Below are 24,344 nucleotides of genomic sequence, written 5' to 3' on the forward strand. Positions count from 1 at the left end.
TGTCTAGTGACATCACAGGGATCTTCTGTTCCGTGTCATTGGGAACATTGATCTGTCATGTCAGTGGTAGCTCATCCCCCCTACAGTTAGAACATGCTGAGGAAACACACTTAACACTTTGATCCGCCCCTAGTATTTAACCCCTTCTCTGCCAGTGACATTTATACAGAAATCAGTGGCTATTTTTAGCTCTGATCGCTGTATAAACGTCAATGGTCCAAAAATAGTCTCTAAACTGAGGAAGAAATTAGTTTTTTTATATATTTTTAGGGCATAGTTATAGCAAAAAGTAAAAAATATTGCTTTTTTTTTTTATTCGATTTTTTTGTTTATAGCCCAAAAAAAATAAATAAAAAAAATAAATAAAATCGCAACAGTGATCAAGTACCACCAAAAGAAAGCTTTATTTGTGGGGAAAAAAAGGACATCAATTTTGTTTGGGTACAGCGTCGCATGACCGCGTAATTGTCAGTTAAAGCGACGCAGTGCTGTATCACAAAAAAAATGCTCTGGTCATTAAAGGGGTTGTAAAGGTACAATTATTTTTCCCTAAATAGCTTCCTTTACCTTAGTGCAGTCCTCCTTCACGTACCTCATCCTTTGATTTTGCTTTTAAATGTCTTTATTTCATCTGAGAAATCCTCACTTCCTGTTCTTCTGTCTGTAACTCCACACAGTAATGCAAGGCTTTCTCCCTAGTGTGGAGTGTCATGCTCGCCCCCTCCCTTGAGGGGGGAGGGGGCGAGCAGGAGAGTCAGGACACCCACTAACACACAGCTCCTTTATCTGCAATGTAGAGAGTGTCCTGACTCTTCTGCTCGCCCCCTCCCCCCTTAAGGGAGGGGGCGAGCACGACACTCCACAGCAGGGAGAAAGCCTCGCATTACTGTGTGAAGTTACAGACAGAAGAACGAAGTGAGGATTTCTCAGAAGAAATAAGGACATTTAAAAGAAAAATCTAAGGATGAGGTAAGTGAAGGAGGACTGCACTAAGGTAAAGGAAGCTATTTAGGATTTTTTTTTACCTTTACAACCCCTTTAAGGGGGTAAAATATTCTGTGGCTGAAGTGGTTAATGTTTTATTATGTAAACGTTTTGTAACTTGAATAGGACATTGCTCCTACAGTACATGTGTGTCCTGTTCAAATCTAGGAAATTTTAGTACAAAGGGTAGGGTGGGCAGCTTGATACTAGAGTTTTACTGGCCAGACTCCAGAGAGTGCGGAAGGCTACAGCCATCAGAAGAGGCAAGGACCTTCAGGAGGGCAGTGGGGCCACAGCTTAAAGGCTGGGAGGATTTTGTTAAATATTGTATTTATGCACAGCACACATGCTTAGTTATTTGCCTGGTTGTTTGTCTTCCTCCAGCCCTGACAGATTATAGCTGTCCCTCGCCATCTTCTTCAAAATATCAGTCACTCCTTTTAGGTCTTTGGGCAGATACTGGACGTAAAAGATACATAGTCCCAGAAGCTATCTCCATTCTTGGAGATATAGAGAATGGGTCAAGAGTTTAAACTTCCCTGTATATGTGCCATATGCAGTGTACACTACAAAAAGTTTGCTAGGAGATAGGGGAAAGTGTTCTTTTATCACTTAGAGATGCCTTTTTGGCCCCGTTCCTGTCTTGTCTATTTGGGAATTTCATCTCCTCCAATTGCATTCTCCATAAATAAAATGTCCAAGGTAAAGATTGGAACCCGTTCATAATGTAATGGTAGGTGGGGAGACTAGGAACTCCACCGCAGAAATTACTGGATTCACTTATGGGTATAGGAAGCAGTTTAACATTTTAGCATCCATTAAACACCAAAATTACAATTCTGAATTGATTGATTTATTAGTTAATAAGAATTAATGGGAAAAAAAACAGAGCAGTTTCAGTAGATTGGGTTTGATACTTTAGACATATTTGAAATGGCCCAGATTTTGATCTTTACAGACTGGTTACCTCTACAATAAAACTGCAATACCTTTACAATTTTATCCATGGATGTTAATTTAAAGCGGGGGTTCACCCTAAAAACAATTTTCAAACATTACATCCAGCATACCAACGACATTTACAGTATGCATGTCTTTTTTTTTTTTTTATCGCCGTACATACCGTTAGATTGAGATTTTCTCCCCGGCTTCCGGGTTCTGATTCCCGCGGGACTGGGCGTTCCTATCCCTGGATTAGATGATTGACGTCTGGTGAAACAGTTCCCATGTCGCTATACGGCGCCTGCGCCTGCCGTGTAGAGCTGCCTGCGCAGGCGCCATATAGCGCCGACTCGCAGCTTGGCTATTTACGGAAATCTGGTGACGCGCCTTGTGCGACATGGGAACTGTTTCACCAGACGTCAATCATCTAACCCAGGGATAGGAACGCCCAGTCCTGCAGGAATCAGAACCCGGAATCCGGGGAGAAAATCACAATATAACGGTATGTACGGCGGTAAAAAAAAAAAAAGACCTGCATACTGTAAATGTTGTAAGTATCCTGGATGTAATGTTAGAATTTTTTTTTAGGGTGAACCCCCGCTTTAACTAAATAAATTTACTTAAAGAGAATGAGAGAATTCTTTATGTTAAAATTTTGATAAATAATAAGTTGAAAGCTTTACAACCTTACGAGCAATATCTCTCAGTTTTCTAAAGAAGTCATCAGATGCATGGTTGTCTCCTCCTTCTGATTGGATTGGCTCTACAACAATTCCAGCAACAGTTTTTTTCTTTTTCCTGTATTTTACAATCAAGTCTTCAACCTACATAAACACACAGAATGACAGATTTTTCTTTAGAATTTGTATGGGCCTGTTAAACCTAAATGATCTTGAATAAAACATTTTTTGCTGAATCAACTCACATTTTATTTTTTTATTTGATATTTCCAGGAGTACAAGGTAGTTTGGTTAAGGCTTGAGCTACATGGGCAAGTTTAGGTAGATCGGTTGTGCTACCAAAATCACCAGAAAAGATATTCCAAGAGTAGCAATCCATTGTTGTATGTTTCCTTTTTTGTCATTTTTACGGCCGCAATGTGGATCTTAATTGCCAGGAGGCCACTGGGGGGCGCCCGCCGCGTCACTTAGGTGCTGATGCGCGTGCCTGGGGCCGCGATGTCTGCCAGGCACCCGCGATCGGCAGTCACAGAGACAGGGACATGGATCTCTGTGTGTAAACACAGAGATCCACGTCCTGTCAGGGAGAGGAGACCGATGGTGTGTCCCTTGTATATAGGGATAACCATCGGTCACCTCCCCCAGTCACTCCCCCTCCCCCCACAGTTAGAAACACTATGCAGGGCACACATTAACCCCTTTCTTGCCCCCTGGTGTTAACCCCTTCCCTGCCAGTCACATTTATACAGTAATCAGTGCATATTTATAGCACTGTTCGCTGTATAAATGTGAATGGTCCCAAAAATGTGTCAAAAGTGTCCGCCGTAATATCACAGTCGTGACAAAAATCGCAGATGGCCGCCAGTACTAGTAAAAAAAAAAAAAAAAAAAAGTCAATTCTTTTTTTTTTTAATTTGATATTTATTATAGCAAAAAAAATATTTTTTTCACAATTGTCGCTCTATTTTTATTTATATCGCAAAAAATAAAAACCACAGAGGTGATCAAATACCACCAAAAGAAAGCTCTATTTGTGGGGAAAAAAGCACGTCAATTTTGTTTGGGAGCCACGTCGCACGACCGCGCAATTGTCATTCAAAGCGTGACAGTGCTGAAAGCTGAAAGCTGAAATTTCGCCTGAGCAGGAAGGGAGTATATGTGCCCAGTAAGCAAGTGGTTAATGTTTTATTATGTAAATAAGGCATGTCCACAGTCTGGCCCAGGGGCCAATTGCGGCCCACATTCTGGTTTAATTTGGTCCCCCTGGTAATTTGGATATATATATATTTTGTGGCCCCCAGGGCCACAAAAGATATATACTGTATTTATCGGCACTGCCTTGGGACAGGGAGAGGTGCGGGATGAGTGCCGCCAGATTACATACAGGAGTATCTCCTGTTTACTCTGTGGCATCCGTAATAGGAAGTCCCGTCTCCTGGGCTGCCATTGGATGACTGTTCTGTCTATCATAGGAGGCAGGACTTTGTATTATAGAGGCTGCCGTGTAAACAGGAGATTCTCCTGTATGCAATCTGTTGGCGCTCGTCCCACCCTCCTCCCTGTTCCATCCAAAGCTGCAGATGGGCATCGATCAGGCTGCACTGATGGCAATGGTGAGGCTGCATTCAGGCACTTGTGAGGCTGCATTCATGGCAATGGTGAGGCTGCATTCAGAGGCTGCATTTATGGAAATGGTGAGGCTGCATTCATGGGCACTGATTAGGCTGCATTCATGGGCACTGACCCTTATTTTGCTTAACAGTTCTTAATTTAATTATTATTATTTTTTTATCTGAAACTTACCTCTTAAAGTGAAGGTGCGTGTTATACACCAATAAATACGGTATATCCAAATAACACGCCAAAGCTCATCTCTTCACCACACACAGCCACAAAGGCAAGATCATTCTTGTTGGGCAGTGTATTAGTGCTCAGACAAACACACTTAGACCAAATTTTAATGGTTCAAAAAATTTCAGGCAAAATGGTCGGCCCTCATGCATGTTCACCTAATCAAATCTGGCCCTCTTTGAAAAAAAGTTTGGACACCCCTGATGTAAATGTTTTGTAACATAGCTGGTAGACAAGTCTGTGAGGAGCAGGGATATCCCTGGTGGGTGTGATATTACTTAAGGATACTTTTTTCAGAGACAACTTAGGAGTAAGGGAAGTTTTTTTATGTGTGTATATATATATATATATATATATATATATATATATATATATATATATATATATATATATATATATACATACATACATACACACACACACACACACACACACACACTTGTATACCCATCGGCCACTTTATTGGGTACCCCTGTTAAATTGGTTGATAACACAAACTGCTAATCATCCAATCACATGGCAGCAGCTTAATGCATTTATGCATCTAGATGTGGTGAAGATGAAGTTCAAACCAAGCATCAGAATGGTGAAGAGAGGGGATTTAAGCGACTTTGAACATGGCATGGTTTGTTCGTGCCAGACGGGGTGGTCTGAGTATTTAAAAAACGGCTGATCTACTGGGATTTAGAAGCACAACCATCTCTAGGGTTTATAGAGAATGGTCTGAAAAAGAGAAAATATCCAGTGAGCTGCAGTTGCGTGGACAGAAAATGCCTTGTTGATGACAGAGAATGGGCAGACTGGTTTAAGATGATAGAAAGGCAACTGTAACTCAAATAACTACTTGTATGCAGAATATTGTCTGAATGCACAGCACATCAAACCTTGAAGCAGATGGGCTACCGCAGCAGAAGGCCTGGTGCTACCCCTGTCATCCAAGAACAGAAAACTGAGGCTACAATTCGCACAGGCTCACCAAAATTGGACAATAGAAGAATGGAAAAACGTTGCCTGATACGATGAGTCTCAATTTCAGCTGTAACATTCAGAATTTGGCATAAACATAAAAGCTCTGATCCATCCTGCCTTGTATCAATGGTTTAGGTTCTGGTGATGGTGTGAGGGATATTTTTTTGACACATTTTGGGCCCCTTAGTACCAATTGAGCATCGTTTAAACACCACGGCCTACCTGAGTATTGTTGCTGACCATATCCATCCCTTTATGACTACAGTGTACCCATCTTCCGATGGCTACTGCCAGCAGGATAATGCACCATAATGTCACAAAGCTCAAATGATCTCAAACTGTTTTTTTGAACAAGACAATGAGTTCACTGTACTCTAATGGTCTCCATAGTCACCAGATCTTAATCCAATAGAGCACCTTTGGGATGCGGTGGAAAGGGAGATTCGCATCATGGATGTCTGGCTGACAAATCTGCAACTGCGTGATGCTATTGTGCCAATATTGACCAAAATCTCGGAGGAATTTTTCAAACGCCTCGTAGAATATATGCCACAAAAAATTAAGACAGTTCTGAAGGCAAAACGGGGTCCCGACCTGGTATTAGCAAGGTGTACCTAATAAAGTGGACGCTGAGTGTGTGTGTGTGTGTGTGTGTGTGTATGTGTGTATATTATATTATATTATATATATATATATATATATATATATATATATATATATATATATATATATATATATATATATATATATATATATATATATATCTCAATGAACACAAGAACAATTTCCCAAATTTTGACAAAACTGAGTTTTATAGAATATTTGTTTAACTGGTTGCCGACCAGCCGCCGTCGTTTTACAGCAGGTCGGCTCCCCTGCGCGAGAGCCCGTAGCTATACGTCGCCTCTCGCGCAGGCCACTAGGGGCACCCCCCGCTCGCCCCCGACTCCCGTGCTCCTGCCCGGCGGTTGCGATCGCCGCCGGGCACACGCGATCGCTCGTTACAGAGCGAGGACCGGGAGCTGTGTGTGTAAACCGGGGTCCTGTCAGGGAGAGAAATGCTGATCTTCTGTTCATACAATGTATGAACAGAAGATCAGTCATTTCCCCATGTCAGTCCACCCCCCCCCTACAGTTAGAACATGCCCAGGGAACATACTTAACCCCTTCCCTGCCCCCTAGTGTTAACCCCTTCACTGCCAGTGGCATTTTTATAGTAATCCAATGCATTTTTATAGCACTGATCGCTATAAAAATGGCAATGGTCCCAAAAATGTGTCAAAAGTGTCCGCCATAATGTCGCAGTACCGGAAAAAAAAACGCTGATCGCCGCCATTACTAATAAAAAAAAAATATTAATAAAAATGCCATAAAAATACCCCCTATTTTGTAAACGCTATAACTTTTGCGCAAACCAATCAATAAACGCTTATTGCGATTTTTTTTTACGTAGAAGAATACGTATCGGCCTAAATTGAGGAAAAAAAAAGTTTTTTTTATATATTTTTGGGGGTTATTTATTATAGCAAAAAATATATATATTTTTTAAATTGTCGCTCTATTTTTGTTTATAGCGCAAAAACAAAAAAACGCAGAGGTGATCAAATACCACCAAAAGAAAGCTCTATTTGTGGGGAAAAAAGGACGCCAATTTTGTTTGGGAGCCACGTCGCACGGCCGCGCAATTGTCAGGTAAAGCGACGCAGTGCCGAATCGCAAAAAGTGCTCTGGTCTTTGACCAGCAATATGGTCTGGGGGTTAAGTGGTTAAAGTTGAAAGTAAGGTTAAAAATATAACTTAGATTACAAAACCTTCAGTTTTACTCAAATCTGTTGATGCAAAAATGAATACACCCCACAACAAAAGCTACTACATCTAGTATTTTGTATGACCTTCATGATTTGTAAGGACAGCACCAAGTCTTCTAGGCATGGAATAAACAAGTTGCCAACATCTATCTTTCCATTTTTCAAGACTCTTTTAGAGCTTGGATGCTGGATAAAGAGTAATGCTCAACTTGTCTCTTTAGAATTCCCCATAGGTGTTCGATTGGGTTCAAATCAGGAGACATACAGTACTTGGCCACTGAATCACCTTCACCCTGTTCTTCAGAAATGCATCAGTGGCCTTAGATGTGTGTTTTGGATCATTGTTGTGTTGTAAAAGTGCACGACGACCAAGGGCACGGAATGATCGTAGCATCTTCTCTTTCAGTATAGAGCAGTACATCTGTGAATTCATGATACCATCAATGAAATGCAGTTTCCTGATACCAGCAGCACTCATGCAGCCCCACAGAAGGACACTGCCACCACCATGTTTCACTGTAGGTACCATGCATTTTTCTTTGTATACCTCACCTTTGCGACACCATACAGTTTTGAAGCCATTAGTTCCAAAAACATTTATCTTGGTCTCATCACTCCAGGGTATAGATTCCCAGTAGTCTTTTTTCAGCATGGGCCCTGGCAAATTCTAGGTGGACTTTTTGTGCACGGGCTTTAGGAGAGGCTTCCTTCGTTGATGACACCTATGCATGCCATCCCTCTGTAGTGTATGCCATATTGTGTCATGGAAAACAATCACCCCAGTTTGGCTTTCTACTTATTTACTTCAACCCTTCTCATCAGAAGACGCCCATGTTGAGGCATGAACTTCAGTGGACGGCCTGCACGTCTCTGAGATGGTTGCAGTTTCATTGTTGTTACATTTTTGTATCACTTTTGCTACAGCATTCTGACTGACAAGTAAAGCTTTGCTGATTTTCTTGTAGCCTTCACCTTTCTTGAGAAAGAAAATAATTTCTTTACACAGGCCTTGTGAAATTTACCTCTCATGCAGTTCCATTGCTGACAGCATGAAATGGGAAGGGGTTTTCTTCGTTAAACAACACCTTTTTATAATCTACTGTCTGCTGGACACCTGTTTAATGAATTATTTGACTCACCTGTAGTTGAATTCTTGTTAATTAGAATTTTGTTGTCTAAAATTTAGCTTTGCTCCCAAGACTTCCATTGGGGTGTATTCATTTTTGCAACATGGTCTTGAATGAATTTGTTAGGAAAATTATTTTTTGTGTGTGTGCAAATTAACAAATCTTGGTTGCAATCAATTGCCTGCATTTGTGGGATAGAAAATAGGGATTCTGAAAAGACAGTAAAGGTTTTCTGACAAATCTGTTGGGGTGTACTTATTTATGCTGAGCACTGTATATATCTCTACACACACACACACACATACAAGTAGCCATTTACGACATCACACCAATGCTCACATAGCAGTGGCCATGGTTTGGGTAAAGTTGTATTTAAACTAGCATTAGGTAGTGGGGAGAATTTTAGCGAAATCACATTGCCTGAGAAAATTCCCATTTTAATTATATATACACTACCAGTTACCTCTTCCAAACAGCGAGCCTCTTCATCCTGGTTTTCCTTTGCAAACTGCTCTAGTGGGTACTTTAGTCTTGGAAAAGGTGCAATAGGCCAGTCGAAAGAAGGAATATCTAGCTTGTGAATGGCTTTAGAATGTGTTGTAGCTAGACAACCTATAAAGGTAAAATAAAATATAAATATGCAGTACAAAAGAAAACTGACAAAAATATGCATAAGGATTAGCAGTATGATAATGTAAAATACAACCCAGTGCAAACACAGCCCTAAATGGCACTAAAATGTTGTGTTAAAAGGGGATGAAAAGAATGGTTACAATCAATAATGTTCAATATTGCAAGTCAGCAAAGTCCACAATAATTGATTCAGACCAGGAGTCCACCCAAATGCAGCCCAATCAAGTCAGTTGGATGCCTGCTGCAGCCGATCACTCCTTAAAGGAGCTTGATGTACAGCCACCAAACGTAAGCTGCCCAGGGTCCAATGTTGTGACAATTGGAAAAACTCCAATACCTGTTAAAAGTAGCATTGTTTACGTGTAAAAACACAGCCACCTGTGATCCTAATGGAGGAGTCTTGTCTGGATGTTGTCTCCTTACCTATTGGCCAGAGAGGCAGGGAGCTAGAGCTGTCAGCAGAGGGGAAAAGAAGGAGGATACTAGCAGAGCCGCCCACCATGCTGAGAGCCGCCGCTAGGTGAAACACACTTTCAGATGAAAGGAGGGGGAATTGGGATAGATGTAAGGTGTGCTCAGCCAGGGAAGGTGACCCAAGGGATGACACATGGGGAGTCGGGATATCGCTGGAGGAGGAGAATCAAGGCACTTACACTGCTAAGGGACCTGCCGGGAGGAACCCACTCTTCAAGTGCTGGAATCAGAAGAAAGCCAATGGCTGGGGAAGGATGTATCTGCTGGGGAGAGCCAGGAGGCTGCCTTTAAAGCCAACACAGACAGAAGCCAAGCAGCAACAGAAGCCTGCTGCGATAGCACCTCCATGAGCACAGGTAGCATCAGAACATCTCCATGGCAATGGCACGTTTAAGTTCTCAAAAGTGTGGTGAAAAAAACAAGAAAATGCTGAGCAAAATCAGAAGATATCCAACATATTTATCCCTGAAGATCAGCACATTACTGCAACAGATAGATGTGAATGGGTTCTTAACCACTTGCCGTCCTTAGGACGTATCCATAGCACGGATACCAGGATCATGGCTTTAGCTCAAACTGATCTCGGTTTGAGCAGATGCTTTTGAGGGTAGATCTGGTCTATTTTTTTATTTATTAGCTAGATTAATTAATAAATATTTTCTGTCCCTGTAACTAGGAGCGTTCAGAACAGGTTTGTACATGGCAAAATAGCAAATGCCCCAATAATGAACCCATAAAACGATGGGAATAAAGTTACAGCTACCTTTAAGGAGATGGTATTGGGAGATATTCTCATATATTGAAGTATTTTATAACAAAGGGATTAAGGTACTTAATGAAAGGAAGAATTTGGTGGTACTGACCAGCGGGCAAAGGGAGAGTGATAGTGCTGGTAGATAATGATTTTTTAGCAGAAATGACTAGTTACTGAGGGATAGTGATATATACAAAGTACTTGGAGGGAATATTGCATTTAAAGTGGAATGAAACGCTGTTGATCAACATTAACGATTTGTAATCCTTATACTGGTAGCATTAGTAAATCAATAGGAAGATATATTATTTTATATTATATTTGTTGCTTCCTGGTTTCTTGCCTAGGTCAGTGTCCTAATCCCATGAATTTTCTTGGTGCTTTCACAGCCAAGCACATCCTGCTTGGACATCCTGAAATAAATGCTACATGAATCATCTGTACTTACTCAAGATGGCTACAACTAGACAAAGTCCTGTTGTGACCAAATGCTGCATCAGGTGGTGTGGCTAGAGCACGTACTGGAGCGTTGGAGCCAAGTAGACATGCAGAGGTATCGGGCAGGTAGAGACAGACACTTGATACAACTGAGATGCATTAGTCGCAGCGGCACACAGGTTGAATCAAATTATGTTTGTCATATTAGTGCAGACTGTTGCAACATAAAACGTGAGTGCATACAACAATGGTATTTTTATTTGCGATTTTAACTAAAGTGTTTTTACTAGTATAATTCTATTTGGAGCACTGCATATTTTTTTTTTTTTTTTACATGCTGTCTGGATACATTGCGAGGTGGATACACCACCAACAACATATGAGACCTGAAATAATAGTAAGGTCACATAATTCTGGTGAGTGGATAACTCTACCCAGGTGGTAGACACACACGTTGAAGGTTGGCATGTTTTCAAGCAGTTAAATACAAAAGGCTGATTTATGGAGACTTTTCACATATATCATTTTTCACTGAATTAATTTTACTGTGTAGAGGGTTTATTCTTATTAGTATTTTTATTATTATTGTTATACTGTTTTGGTTTTGGACATTGTACTGCATCTGATTTTATAAAGTGTTAGATAGAGAACTTTTTTGGTAAGCTGCAGTTGTATTCACATTTGAAGTACATTTAAAAGTACATTTAAAATAGCACACATTGTTTATATATACATAAACAGAAAACTGGAAGAGCGTGTCCATAGGGTGGTTTTTAATGGCATATTTTCTAAATAGTCTAGAGTTGTAGGTGGGATAACCCAGGGCTCTGTCCCAGGACCAATTCCATTTAACTGGTTTAAATCATATAGAGGTTGGAATAAATAAATGTTTCAGCATTTGCTCATGATACAATACTAAAACAGGACAATGCCTTCAAAACATTATAAAACAACTTTACAAAAAGACCTAGTTAAAATAGAGGGGCTGAACAGCTACAGGTGAAACTAGAAAAATTTGAATATTGTGCAAAAGTTAATTTATTTCACTAATACAACTTAAAAGGTGAAACTAATATATGAGACTCATTGCATGCAAAGCAAGATGGTTCAAGCCGTGATTTGTCATAATTGTGAGGATTATGGCTTACAGCTCATGAGAACCCCAAATCCACAATCTCAGAAAATTTGAATATTGTGAAAAGGTGCAATATTCTAAAGTGTCCCACTCTAATCAGCCAATTAAGCCATAACACCTGCAAAGTGTTCCTGAGCCTTTAAATGGTCTCTCAGTCTGGTTCAGTAGGAATCACAATCATGGGAAAGACTGCTGACCTGACAGTTGTGCAGAAAACCATCATTGACACCCTCCATAAGGAGGGAAAGCCTCAAAAGGTAATTGCAAAAGAACTTGGATGTTCCCAAAGTGCTGTATCAAAGCACATTAATAGAAAGTTATGTGAAAGGGAAAAGTGTGTAAGAAAAAAGTGCACAAGCAGCAGGGATGCCTGGAGAGGATTGTCAGGAAAAGGCCATTCAAAAGTGTTGGGGACTTTCACAAGGAGTGGAGTAAGGCTGGAAACAGTGCATCAAGAGCCACCACACACAGACGGATCCTGGACATGGGTTTTAAATGTTGTATTCCTCTTGTCAAGCCACTCCTGAACAACAGAAAAACAAAAAATGCAGCGCTGAAAAATAAAAAATAAACAATAATGTCTATATAAACACATATAAGTGTGAACAAAAGTATAAAGGACTATAATGATTCAGAATAAACTGAATCAGACAATGCTATTTGTAGCGAAACGCGTCGGGACTCTACTGCTGCCATGCACTATTTTACATTGATGTCCTTTTATGCCTACATAACTGTAAGTGTTTTTAATCAGTATTAAAGTTCCCCTTTTTTTGCGGAGTTACGCTATGTGCCTTTTATTTTCCTCCACATACTCTGGGCAAGTTCCTCTACTTCCATGAGATATTTCACAGCTGGTGTTATCCTTTCCATCTGCCATCCAGTGAATACTTCATCGTTGTCTGCTGGCTGTACGTTTTTGGTGTGGTTCGGTTTATCCTCCCATTCAACCTATATATAAGCTTTATTGATCCTTTGGGCATAAGCTCACTAGGGTCCATCGCATCCGGTAAGCCTCCAATGGTGGCGGGCGTTATCACTAACATTTCAGTTTATTCTGAATCACCGTGGGTGTCGTATCACTGTCATTCGATTGACTATTTCACTTTTACTTTCATGTTTATTTTTATGGACTTTTATTTTTATTGAGAGTGTAATCAATGCTTACAGTGTTCTCAACACACTGATTGACATTTTCAATTTAAGGACTATTTGCATCCATTTATAGTCCTTTATACTTTTGTTCACACTTATATGTGTTTATATAGACATTATTGTTTATTTTTTATTTTTCAGCGCTGCATTTTTTGTTTTTCTGTTTGTATTGCTTTCCTTTTTCACTGGACTGTATGTAGCCGCTTGTTATTTTGATAGCGCAGATTTATTATTTTTTATTTTTTATACTCCTGAACAACAAACATCAGAAGCGTCTTACCTGGGCTAAAGAAAAAAAGACCTGGTCTGCTCAGTGGTCCAAAGTCCTCTTTTCTGATGAGAGCAAATTTTGCATCTCATTTGGAAACCAAGGAGCCAGATGGAGGAGGAATGTAGAGGCACACACTGCAAGATGCTTGAAGTCCAGTGTGAAGTTTCCACAGTATGTGTTGATTTGGGGAGCCATGTTATCTTCTGGTGTTGGTCCACTGTGCTTCATAAAGTCCAGGGTCAACGCAACCGTCTACCAGAAGATTTTTGAGCACTTCATGCTTCCTTCCACAGACGAGTTCTATGGGGATGCTCACTTCATTTTTCAGCAGGACTTGGCACCTGCCCACACTGCCAAAAGCACCAAAACCTGGTTCAATGACCATGGGATTACTGTGCTTGATTGGCCAGCAAACTCGCCTGACCTGAACCCCATAGAGAATCTATGGGACATTGTCAAGAGAAAGATGAGAGACATGAGACTGAACAATGCAGAAGAGCTGAAGGCCGCTATTGAAGCAACCTGGTCTTCCATAACACCTCAGCAGTGCCACAGGCTGATAGCTTCCATGCCACGCCGCATTGAGGAAGTAATTGCTGCAAAAGGGGCCCAAACCAAGTACTGAGTACATATGCATGCTTATACTTTTCAGAGGTCCGATATTGTTCTATGTACAATCCTTGTTTTATTGATTGCATGTAATATTCTAATTTTCTGAGATTGTGGATTTGGAGTAATTATGACAAATCACAGCTTGAACTATCATGTAATGAGTCTATCTCACATATTAGTTTCACCTTTTAAGTTGCATTAGTGAAATAAATGAACTTTTGATTGAATGCGCCGTGACAGGAAAGGGAGGCGCCCGCCCCTGTAGGGCATAGGCTCGAATCACGATCCGTCTGATCCACAGAGAAATGGTGGCCGATGAGACCGCCAGACCCTTCTTTGGACCAGTCACCTATACAAACAAACAGTGAGTCTGACCTCCAGGACGGAGCCGTAGCAGAGAGATATACTCACAGAGCTCGGACAACATCCAAGGAATGTAGAACAACCTCTTTTGGATGCGACGGCCGAGGACACAGGGACGAAAGCACTATGTCTTCATTAAGATGAAAGGACGAAACAACCTTTGGAAGAAAAGAAGGCTGCGGGCGTAGCACCTCCTTATCCTTGTGGAGGATCAAGTAGGGAGACTTGCAAGACAAGGCGGCCAATTTAGAAACCCTCCTGACAGATGTAATGGCCACCAGAAAGGCCACCTTCTGAGAGAGTGTCAAAAGGGGAATCTCTCTGATGTTCTCAAAGGGAGGTTTCTGAAGTGCCGAGAGCACCAGATTATGGGGTGGCCGAACTGGAGGGGCCACATGTCGAACCCCTTACACAAACGTTCTCACCAGTGGATGAGCCGCCAAGGGACGCTGAATGAAAACAGCCAAGGCTGAAATGAGCTTTCCGACGACGCACAGTGGATTGCGAAATGCGTAGAGGCTTCTGGGTAACATATTGGACAGCTTACGTCAAAGGTCACCTCCTGCCATTGACCCGCACAGCTACGAAGGCGTGGAGCACACGCTGGCCAGAAGGATCCACACACTAGTGAGTGCCTTTCGCTCTGCACTGCTGGAAAGATCTGGTGCGGGTCTGGAGGCACCATAATTTGTGAGTGAGATTTCACATTTTATATTTTTACAAGAAAAAGTAGCAACCAGGAACCCATATGAGAGGAGTGCATTGGTGAAGGAGGATTGCGGATTGGCCGCGGGGAGAGGAGATAAAAACTACAGGCATACTTTATACTTAGTTCTGGTGAGTGCCCACTTCAGAAGTTGGTGACGGTGGCACGATTTTGTGGAGTAGAAGTCATTTATTACAGCACGGAGCACCATTGGATTCATTTTCTTTTTATTATTGGACTTTCTTTATGGACACCGTTTATCTAATTTACTCAATACTGATATTGGGTATATGACAGTGTGTATATATGTATACACACACACACACTTTTTTGTGTATACAGCACAAATAATAATTATATTGGGTTCACCATAATTAGATTGAAGGATTGGCGCAGTAACACTATTTTTCACATTTATCACTACACACTTCACTATATTGGGTGTGTACACAGGACTGCAGCAGATCCATAGTATACACAAAATTTTAATATAAATTTAAATAAAATAATTTTGCGCCGGTGACACACAATATATTCAAGGCTGAAATCTGCCCCTTTATAGTGCTTAGTGCATGGACTTTGATCCACCCCACGCTGCAAAAACAGCAGGATTCTGGAAACCGAATAAGCCTATGGGCGCCACTCCATCTCCTCACACATGGAGATGTAGGCCTTCCATGTGCAATGATAAATCTTCCTAGAAGATTTCTGTTCCCTCAGCATGGTGGAAATTAACAAGTCAGACAGACCCCGGTCCCTCAGTACCTGACTTTCAACAGCCATGCCGTTAAAGTCAGTGACTGTAAAGCAGGATGAAGAATAGGACTTTTGCGACAGAAGGTCCTCCTGCATTGGCAGTCGCCAAGGGACATCCGCCACCAGGCGTACAAGGTAGGCGTAACAAGGGCGCCAAGGCCAATCTGGAGCAATTAGAATCACCGGGATCCCCTCGATCTCCACCCTGCAAAGCAGACAAGGAAGAAGCTTCAGCGGGGGGGAAGGCATATATCAGCCGATACTGACTTTTCGATTAAGTAGAGAAGCCAGGAGATCCACGTCTAGCGTGCCCCATCGTCTGCAAAGTAGCTGAAACATATCCGAGTGTAGTGACCATTCTCCTTGGTCCAACATCTGATGACTTAGGTAGTCTTAGGTAGCATGCTTGCCAGTTTTTTTATGCCCGGAAGGTATACAGCCGGCATGCTCCGTTCTGCCCACCAAAGGATGTTAGCGACCACCAATGCTGCAGCCAAGCTTCTTGTTCCTTGGTTGACATACGCCACCGCCGTGGCTTTGTCCGACTGGATCCTGACTGGATGTCCCTGAAGCCTCAGAGACCAAGTGGAGAGGCATAGTCTGATCGCCCGAAGTTCCAACACATTGATCGGTAGACGGGATTCCTCTTGCGTTCATCGACCCTGTGTTGACCAAACACCCCAGACACGCTGGCGTCCGTCATGATCACCGTCCAGTGAAAAGGAAGGAACGACGACTTCCTGAACTGAAGGGCCGGAGACCTCAGCCACCATAACAGGGAAGCCCTGACTAGTTGACTCACCCGGATTTAACAACAGAGACTTGTCCCATTTGGACAGGATTTCCTTCTGCAAGACATGTGTGGAATTGAGCATGTGGTACCGCCTCGGAGGTGGCCACCATAAACCCCAGGACTTGCATGCAGAAGCGCAGCTTCAACCACCTGCGAGATGCCAGTAGCTTCACCACCGACTGAAGAGTTTGCAACTTCTCCAAAGGGAGGTAAACTCTAACCTATGAGTAGTCCAGAATTAACCCCAGATACTCCAAGCGTTGAGTCGGCACCAAGACTGACTTTTGTAGATTTAGTACCCACGATAGCGATTTCTTGCTGTCTCAGCAAGGCTAGAATTGGTGCTGATGCCAGACCGAAAGGGAGAGCCACGAATTGCTAGTGGCTGTCCCCTACTGCCAATCGCAGACATTTCTAGTGCTTGGAATATATGGGAACATGCAAGTATGCGTCCTTGATGTTCAAGGATGCCAGAAAGTCCCCCGGATGAAGTACAGCGACCACTGAGCGAATTGATTCCATCCTGAATTTTCATACCCTCACAAAGGCGTTGAGGGCCTGGAGATCCAAGATTGGATGGACTCCATTGTTTTTCGGGACTACAAACAGATTGGAGTAAAACCCCTGAAACCTTTCCGGCAGCGGCACAGGTAGTATTATCCCGCGTCTCAGCAGGTCCTCCACTGCCCCCAATAGGGCGGTCCGAAGAGCCGGAAGAAGATGAAGGTATGAGAGAAAAAATCAGTTTGTTGGGCAGGAAAGTAACTACTTTGTACCCTGATAAAACCACTTTGCAAACCCACTGGTCGGAAAGTAGGGAGGTCCATCAAGCTGCAAACTCACGAAGGCGACCCCCAACCCGAAAGTTTGGAGGAGGCAAACCTTCAGCCTGTCACAGATTTGTTCGCAGGCTTGTTCTGCTTACGAATCCAGGGACACCTTTGTCCCTCAGCTGGCTCTTACCTGCGGTCCCAGACTGACAAAAATACTTCTTCTGAGCAGAGAAGGAGGGCCCTGACCTACGACATACGCAAGACCATGCACCAATTCATCAGCCAACTCCACAAAGACCGGGGAAGCCTGTTGCTTCTCCAGCTCGCGGTGCAACAATTTAGCCCACTTGGTAAGAGTCTGTGACACCAGGGCCAAGGCCAATACTGGTCGTAATGCAGACCCTAGCATGGTGAACATGGATCGGGCCACCGCTTCGGACCTCCTGTCAGTAGTGTCCTTAAATGCAGGGGTCCCTTCCACCAGAATTGTGGTGAACTTGTTCAACCTAGACACCGGGGGGATGCCCATTTTTTCAAAAGGCTTTCCTCATAAGGGTAACGGACCATCATGCATTTTGGGACCGCAAAGGTCCTCTGTGGCCTTTTCCCACTTTTTGTCTATAAATTTGTCTAAATATGACAGATAAGGAAAAATCTTAGTAGTGAGTGTCGACTTGCAGGGTCCAAAACGGACCCGCACTTCAGCAGATGCCCCAGGCACATCCTTCAATTTGGGGGTTTCCCGCACCGCAGTAATAAGTACCTCCATAAGTGCCTTCTCCTGTGCTGCCCGGGACACAGAGTCCTCCTAACTGTCAGAAAGGTCACGGTCCGCGTCCTCTGACACCTCTGAACAGGGACCCTGCGCTACAGGCAGGCCCGAGTCTGAATCAGAGCGGTCCCAGACAATGGTGGGGGGAGCGGCGCTTTTTACCCCCCTTACGCCCGTACACCGCTTCTACCCTGGCAACCAATGATTCCAGGACCGCTGACAAAGCGTCCACCTGTATTGCAGGTGCTGGGGGACCAGTTGCTATCACTGGTATTTCTGGGGAAGCAGTGCCAGCCTCTGACGCCATACCGCTCACCTGACAGCCACACAGGGATCAAGTCAAGGTATCTGAAAACGAACACCCCACCCTCCATGCTGCCAGAGACCGAGGGGTTAACCCCAGAGGATTCACTGCCCCGACTGTTAGCGCTGCGGTCCGCCACTAGCAGTCTCTGAGGCGATCTGCCGTTCGCGCCGTGTAGAAAGAGCCATCTGAACACTAGAGACCAAAACCAATAAAAGCCACAACAAAATGGCCGCCGTTCGCCTCATGAAAAAAGAGAGCGAGCTACAAGAAAATGGCCCCCGACTGCAAATTACAATAGAAACAGTGCGGCCCCAAGAAAATGGCGCCGGCGCAAATCTGAGGTAAAAGAAGGCCGCAATGCAGAGCCTCCGAACGGAGGCCCCCCTAATGGCAGACTACCCCACACAGTCAGCGGACCCCACCACAGCACACAGTCCCCAGTACAGGACCCGGAGCCCCCCCAGGGACCCGGATAACAGCAGGCCCAGCAACGCATGGGTAGGAGGGGAGGGTGGCAGAAAGGAAAGAGAGGGGGCGAGAGACCCCCTAAACGACCACCCCAGGAAAGCTCCATCCTGCCAGAGTACGAAGAACCTACTTACCCATCCATGCGAGGACTGCTGGACGCGTTCCTGACAGACCCACCGCCATATAGTATGGGGTAGCCGTTAGCCACGGCCCACCGTGACACGGACTGCAGTAGCTCCCAGTCCCCAGGGAGCCAGGTCCTTCTATGCTAGGCAGAAAAAAACTGAGCTACTGACTACAGAGTGAGAGGTTATGATCAGAGGGCCCGCCCCCTGGGCTGTGCTGTTGGGCTTTGCTGTATTACATGTTTTTTTAACCATTTAACATGTCTGCCTAGTCCTCTCCTGATAGATGGAACATAAGCCTACTGTTAAGATTATTTGGAGCTGTGTCCGTCCATGAACGAAAGAGAAATAGGACCACCATCCGTCTGTTCGGACGCCACTCCATAGGGGAGACTGGAGGGTCTGATCAAGTCCGCCTGAAAAACTGACAGGTGAACTTGATCAGACAGCCTGTGTGAAAGGGCCCCAAGGGTAGATTTAGACATGCGTCTAAATCACCCTTGCCTCTGAAGCCCTAGGCCACCGCCTGCTTTAACCCCATTTTTTACAACAAATGTGGTGCAACTGCATGCATTGCGTGTGTAGCGCTTCCCCAATAATTTGAATGTGTAGCGTTCGGCAGGCGACATTGCCATGGGGCGTAAACACCCCCGTCCGCTGCCTATTACAGCTTAAGGGGTGTAACTGGTGGGTGGCAGAAATGTGGCTAAATCATGCACTCCCCCCACCCCCCCCCCCAACTGCAAATCTAAACAAAGCCCAAGGCCTTGTCCGCGCAGGGAATACTACTACAGGGTCATGTTTAGCTGCACAGGGATGCACAGGTGTTCGGTGTATCCCTATGCTGGCAGTCTTATTGATGTCAACTGGAACACAGCAGCTGCAAGGGAATGCACAGGAGTTCCGTGCATTCCTGTGCAGACAGTCCCAATACCTGTGTATCACCATGCAGGTAAACACAGCCCTCCATAGATGTACACTTTAGCACACCCCAGTGTATGGAGCGAAAGTGCTGGACCCTAGAGCCCAGTCCTCCGAAGAGAGACATTACAGGCGACGCCTCGTGCATGAGGCCCGGATCCCATCCAGTTTCAGCGTAATTTACTTGGCATCTTGGATGGATCAAAAAGCATAGCTTTTTATACCCCCAGAGGGTCTCTTTGGCAGAGCTTTCCTTAGCACATCCTACACGCATCCACACCTTAGACAGGTGGGAGGGGTTATATGGAGGGGAACTGTCTTCAATTGGTTGTGCCAGTGTCCAATCACTGCTGGTGTCCCTTAACCCATTATGTAATGAATGGCTCTGTGTCCCGTGGTGTACGATAAAGAAATATTGTTTGGATAAACATTTGCGCAAATTTCGTGGCACCTTAAAAATAAGTAGCACCTTCTAGTCTACTGGTCATGTGCTTTCAGAAAATATATGGTTGGGGGGGTCTTTTACAAAGCAAATATATAAGTGAAAAATAAAGCAAAGGAAAAACTGCAAAAATGATCTGATCAGCTAAGTTTAACCACTTGTTGACTGCCACGCGACGATATACGTAGACAGAATGGCACGGGCAGGCAAATGGTCGTATATATACGTCCCTGCCTACCAGCGGGTAGGGGGCTCAATCAAGCCCCCCGGTGCCCGCAGCGTTCGGAATCCCTCCAGGAGCGATCTGTGACGAGGGGACGGCCATTGATTCATGGCCACCCCCTCACGATCGCTCCTGGCGAATGAGGAAGCTTCTTCTGTCTGTGCATTGTAAACACAGACGAAGCAATGTCATCTCTCCTCGCAGCGGTCTTATCGTCCGGAGCCTGAGGAGAGAAGACATCAAGTAAGTTGCACCAACACTACACCGACACCGGTACACATAGGCACACAAATCACCCCCCAGATCACCCCTGCACCCCCAGTCACAGATTGCAGTGGTCATTTATTTACTGATCACTGCATGCAGTGTCATTTGTGACTGTAAAAAGTGTCAGGGCAGTTAGTGTTAGGCCCCCTAACCCCCCTAATAAAGGTTTAACCCCCTTGATTGCCCCCAAGGTAACCCTTTCACCCCGTCGCCAGTGTCACTAAGCAATCTTTTTTTTGATCGCCGTATTAGTGTTGCGGGTGATGCTAGGTAACCTGTTAGTTATTTAGGTTCACGTCAGGTTTTTCTAGAGTCAGGTACCCCCATATACTAACTAAAATAAAGGGTTTTAACATCCCGATTGCCCCCTAGTTAACCCTTTCACCAGTGATCACTGTATAAATGTCACTGGTGATGCTAGTTAGCCAGTTAGCTATTTAGGTTCACAGCCAGGTTTTAATAGTGTCAGGTACCCCCATATATTACCTAAGAAAGGTTTTAACCCCATGATTGCCCCCTAGTTAACCCTTTCACCAGTGATCACCGTATAAGTGAAAGAAAAGAATATCTCGGGCAAAAATTACAAAAACTATAAATAAATAAATGTCAGCTGCTCCACAAATAATCAAATTGATTATAAACAGTAGTATATGTGGGGGTGGGGGTGCTCATTAAGTGTACCTCAATATAAAAATGACTATGTAATAAATATACTAAGTAAAGTGTATAAATTTCAAAAACACCATATAACAAAGTGCTATTAAGTGAAAAATAAACATATACATAAGTGACCAATATAGGAATTCAAACACAATCCCTACATGGAATGTTCCACTAAATATGAAACACTAAACAAAGTGTATAATATATTAGAAAAGATGACTAGGAATACTGATAAACATAGAACAATCCATCAAAGAAAAAGTCCATAGAAGTTCCTGTGCAAATCAGAATCAGATGAACAATGTACCGTTCCACCTTCACCAACAAAAATATGAACACCCAAAGTGATCTATAAATGGATGGCTCCTTACCAGATGGAGATGACCCTTAATTGATATAAAAAAAGGAGTCAAATAAGCTTTAACAGGTTAACCTGTTTGGTTGCATGGATCCTTGCACCTGTATCCCTTAATGTCAGATGTTTCCCAGTCGGATATGTAAAAACAAAAATAATGCCAACATAGTGTAAAACTATTTAATGTATAAATAAGGGTAACAACAAAGGAGCCAAATGGCTGCTTACTTTAAAAGTGCCCCGAACCCGGCACTGAGGCTTAATCGCATGTCCACAAAGGGAACAAGGTCCCGGCTGGTTGTCTGTAGTGGTGTGCGTGCGTTCCACTCAGCTGACGCCATAGACCAACGGGACAGGAAGTTGCGATGGATGCGTGCGTGACCAGGTACCGCCTCGACGTATGTTTCGTAATCTACGTCCTCAGGAAGTGCTTCCTGAGGACGTAGATTACGAAACGTACGTTGAGGCGGTACCTGGTCACACACGCATCCATGGCAACTTCCTGTCCCGTTGGTTTGTGGCATCAGCTGAGTGGAACGCATCCCTTAGTGGTATAGTATCTGAACAGATCAATATCTGACCTGATCAGATCTATACTAGCATCCCCAGAGTTCCCAAAAACGTGTTAGCAGGATCAGCTCAGATACCTGCTAGCACCTGCGTTTTGCCCCTCCGCCCAGCCCACCCAAGTGCAGTATGGATCACTGTCACTTACAAAACACTAAACACATAACTGCAGAGTTCGCAGAGTCAGGCCTGATCCCTGCGATCGCTAACAGTTTTTTTGGTAGCGTTCGACAAGGAGCTTTTTTACCTGTAAATTTAGAGCCCAAAATGGCAATTAGAAGGTACACTAGTGAAGAGGCCTACACGTTTCTGACCATAACAGATAGTGAAGAGGAGGTCACTCTTCTGTTAGATTCAGGCTGAGAATACGATCCTGTAGACGACAGTGGATACATGACAGATAGCACTGACGACGAAGTTGAGGTCACTGCCAAGGTCAGGCGTACCCGACCCCATTCTTCTGCTGTTGAGGTGCAAGAACCGCAGGGCACTCGTATGTAGCAGAGAAGTACTGGTGCCGCTCATCTTTCTGGTGAACTGGCAAGCACCAGCAGCCTAGTACACCCTGGTCCTAAATCCAGCACTGCAGTAACACTTGGTGACGTGGCAAGTCCCATAAGTGCAGTTCAAGCTGGCAAGGTGGCAAGCACAAGTAGTGCCCCACTGCCACCAAGAAGACAAAGAAACGACCGTCATGCCCATAGTGTCCTTCCTGCAGAATTCGCCAATCCTTATTGGGAGCCCACCACTTCTGCAGCACCCGTAATTCCCCTATTTACTGGCCAACACAGAATTCAGGTGGAAACAGTTGATTTTACGGCACTTGAATTTTTATTCACCATTTTTCACGGAAGATCTCTATAGATCTATTGTTGAACAAACAAATTTGTATGCTGGTCAATTCATCGCTGCTATTCCCCAGTCCTCACTTGTCAGAGAATGGAAACCAATTACGTTTTCTGAATTTAAGACCTTTCGGGGCCTATCCCTCGACATAGTTAAATTGAGTGAGCTGAGGTTATATTGGTCCATTGACTCAGTTTGCCATTTGCCTGTGTTCTCTACCTCCACGGCCAGGGCACGATACAAGCAGATTTATCGGTTCATGCACTTCAACAGCAATGAACTTTGTCGTCCTCGTGGAGACCCCGAATTCAATTGGCTCTTTAAAATTCGGCTCCTTGTAAACCACTTCAAACCACTTCAACTAATGTTTTGCAGCCTTGTATACTCCCCATCAAGTTGTCTGCATTGACGAGTCACTGATTAAATTAAGGTATTAAGGTAAAGGAAGCTATTTAGGAAAAAAAAATTGTACATTTACAACCCCTTTAACTTTAAGGTCTCACATGAGCAAAACAGGAAAAAAAATATTTATATGAAAACAGTTGTAAATTTAAGCAATGTTTCTGTTTGTAAAGTGAACATCTTCAGGATAATTTTCATTAGGTGTAGAAATAACTCATTCATCTGATCGAACGGATGTATGCAAGCTAAGAGAACTAAAAGGGGACAAAATATTGAAAAGCATAGTGATCTGCACAAAATATTGAATACAATTTAAATTAATTCAGAATTCATAACGATTATCAGATACATATTTTCAGAAAGGAAGGTTCAATAATTAATTATATTCTGGTAAAATAAAAATATGAAAGAATTTCTCATAACAGATGAGTGTGCCCGATATCACCCTACTAATTTTGGTTACTTTTGCTGCTATGGCTTCTAAAATCTTTAAGTCTCCTGGTAAAAAAATAAATAAAAAAATCAGAAACAGCAGTGTTCTGGAAGCAAATATCTACTGCTTATCTACAGAACACAGGTTTCCAAGACTTAAGTATCCCTTTGTTTTTTACAGCAGGATTGAAAACAGAAGCTTAATAGTATAAAATACATTCTTTTTAGCTATGTATCAATATATTTTACATTTAATCAATTTTATTAAAAATTATCAAAAAGATAGTGAATATTAACATTAATCAAAAATTGACACGGAGTACAGTGATA

At 43.3% G+C, this 24,344-nt stretch overlaps 1 protein-coding gene across 2 annotated transcripts in view; it reads right to left on the reverse strand.

Moving 5' to 3' along the window:
* ABAT (4-aminobutyrate aminotransferase) overlaps positions 1 to 24,344 on the reverse strand; it is a 396,642-nt gene that overhangs the window by 24,186 nt on the left and 348,112 nt on the right. For both annotated transcript variants that reach the window (XM_040356981.1, XM_040356980.1), the window contains exons 11-12: positions 8,825 to 8,973; positions 2,613 to 2,750 (exon numbers count right to left, since the gene is read on the reverse strand). In XM_040356981.1, coding sequence (XP_040212915.1) covers positions 2,613 to 2,750; positions 8,825 to 8,973 — 287 coding nt within the window. The remainder of the gene's footprint in view (positions 1 to 2,612; positions 2,751 to 8,824; positions 8,974 to 24,344) is intronic.

Source organism: Rana temporaria, chromosome 6 (genome assembly GCF_905171775.1).
Source record: "Rana temporaria chromosome 6, aRanTem1.1, whole genome shotgun sequence".
NCBI classification, from domain to species: domain Eukaryota; kingdom Metazoa; phylum Chordata; class Amphibia; order Anura; family Ranidae; genus Rana; species Rana temporaria.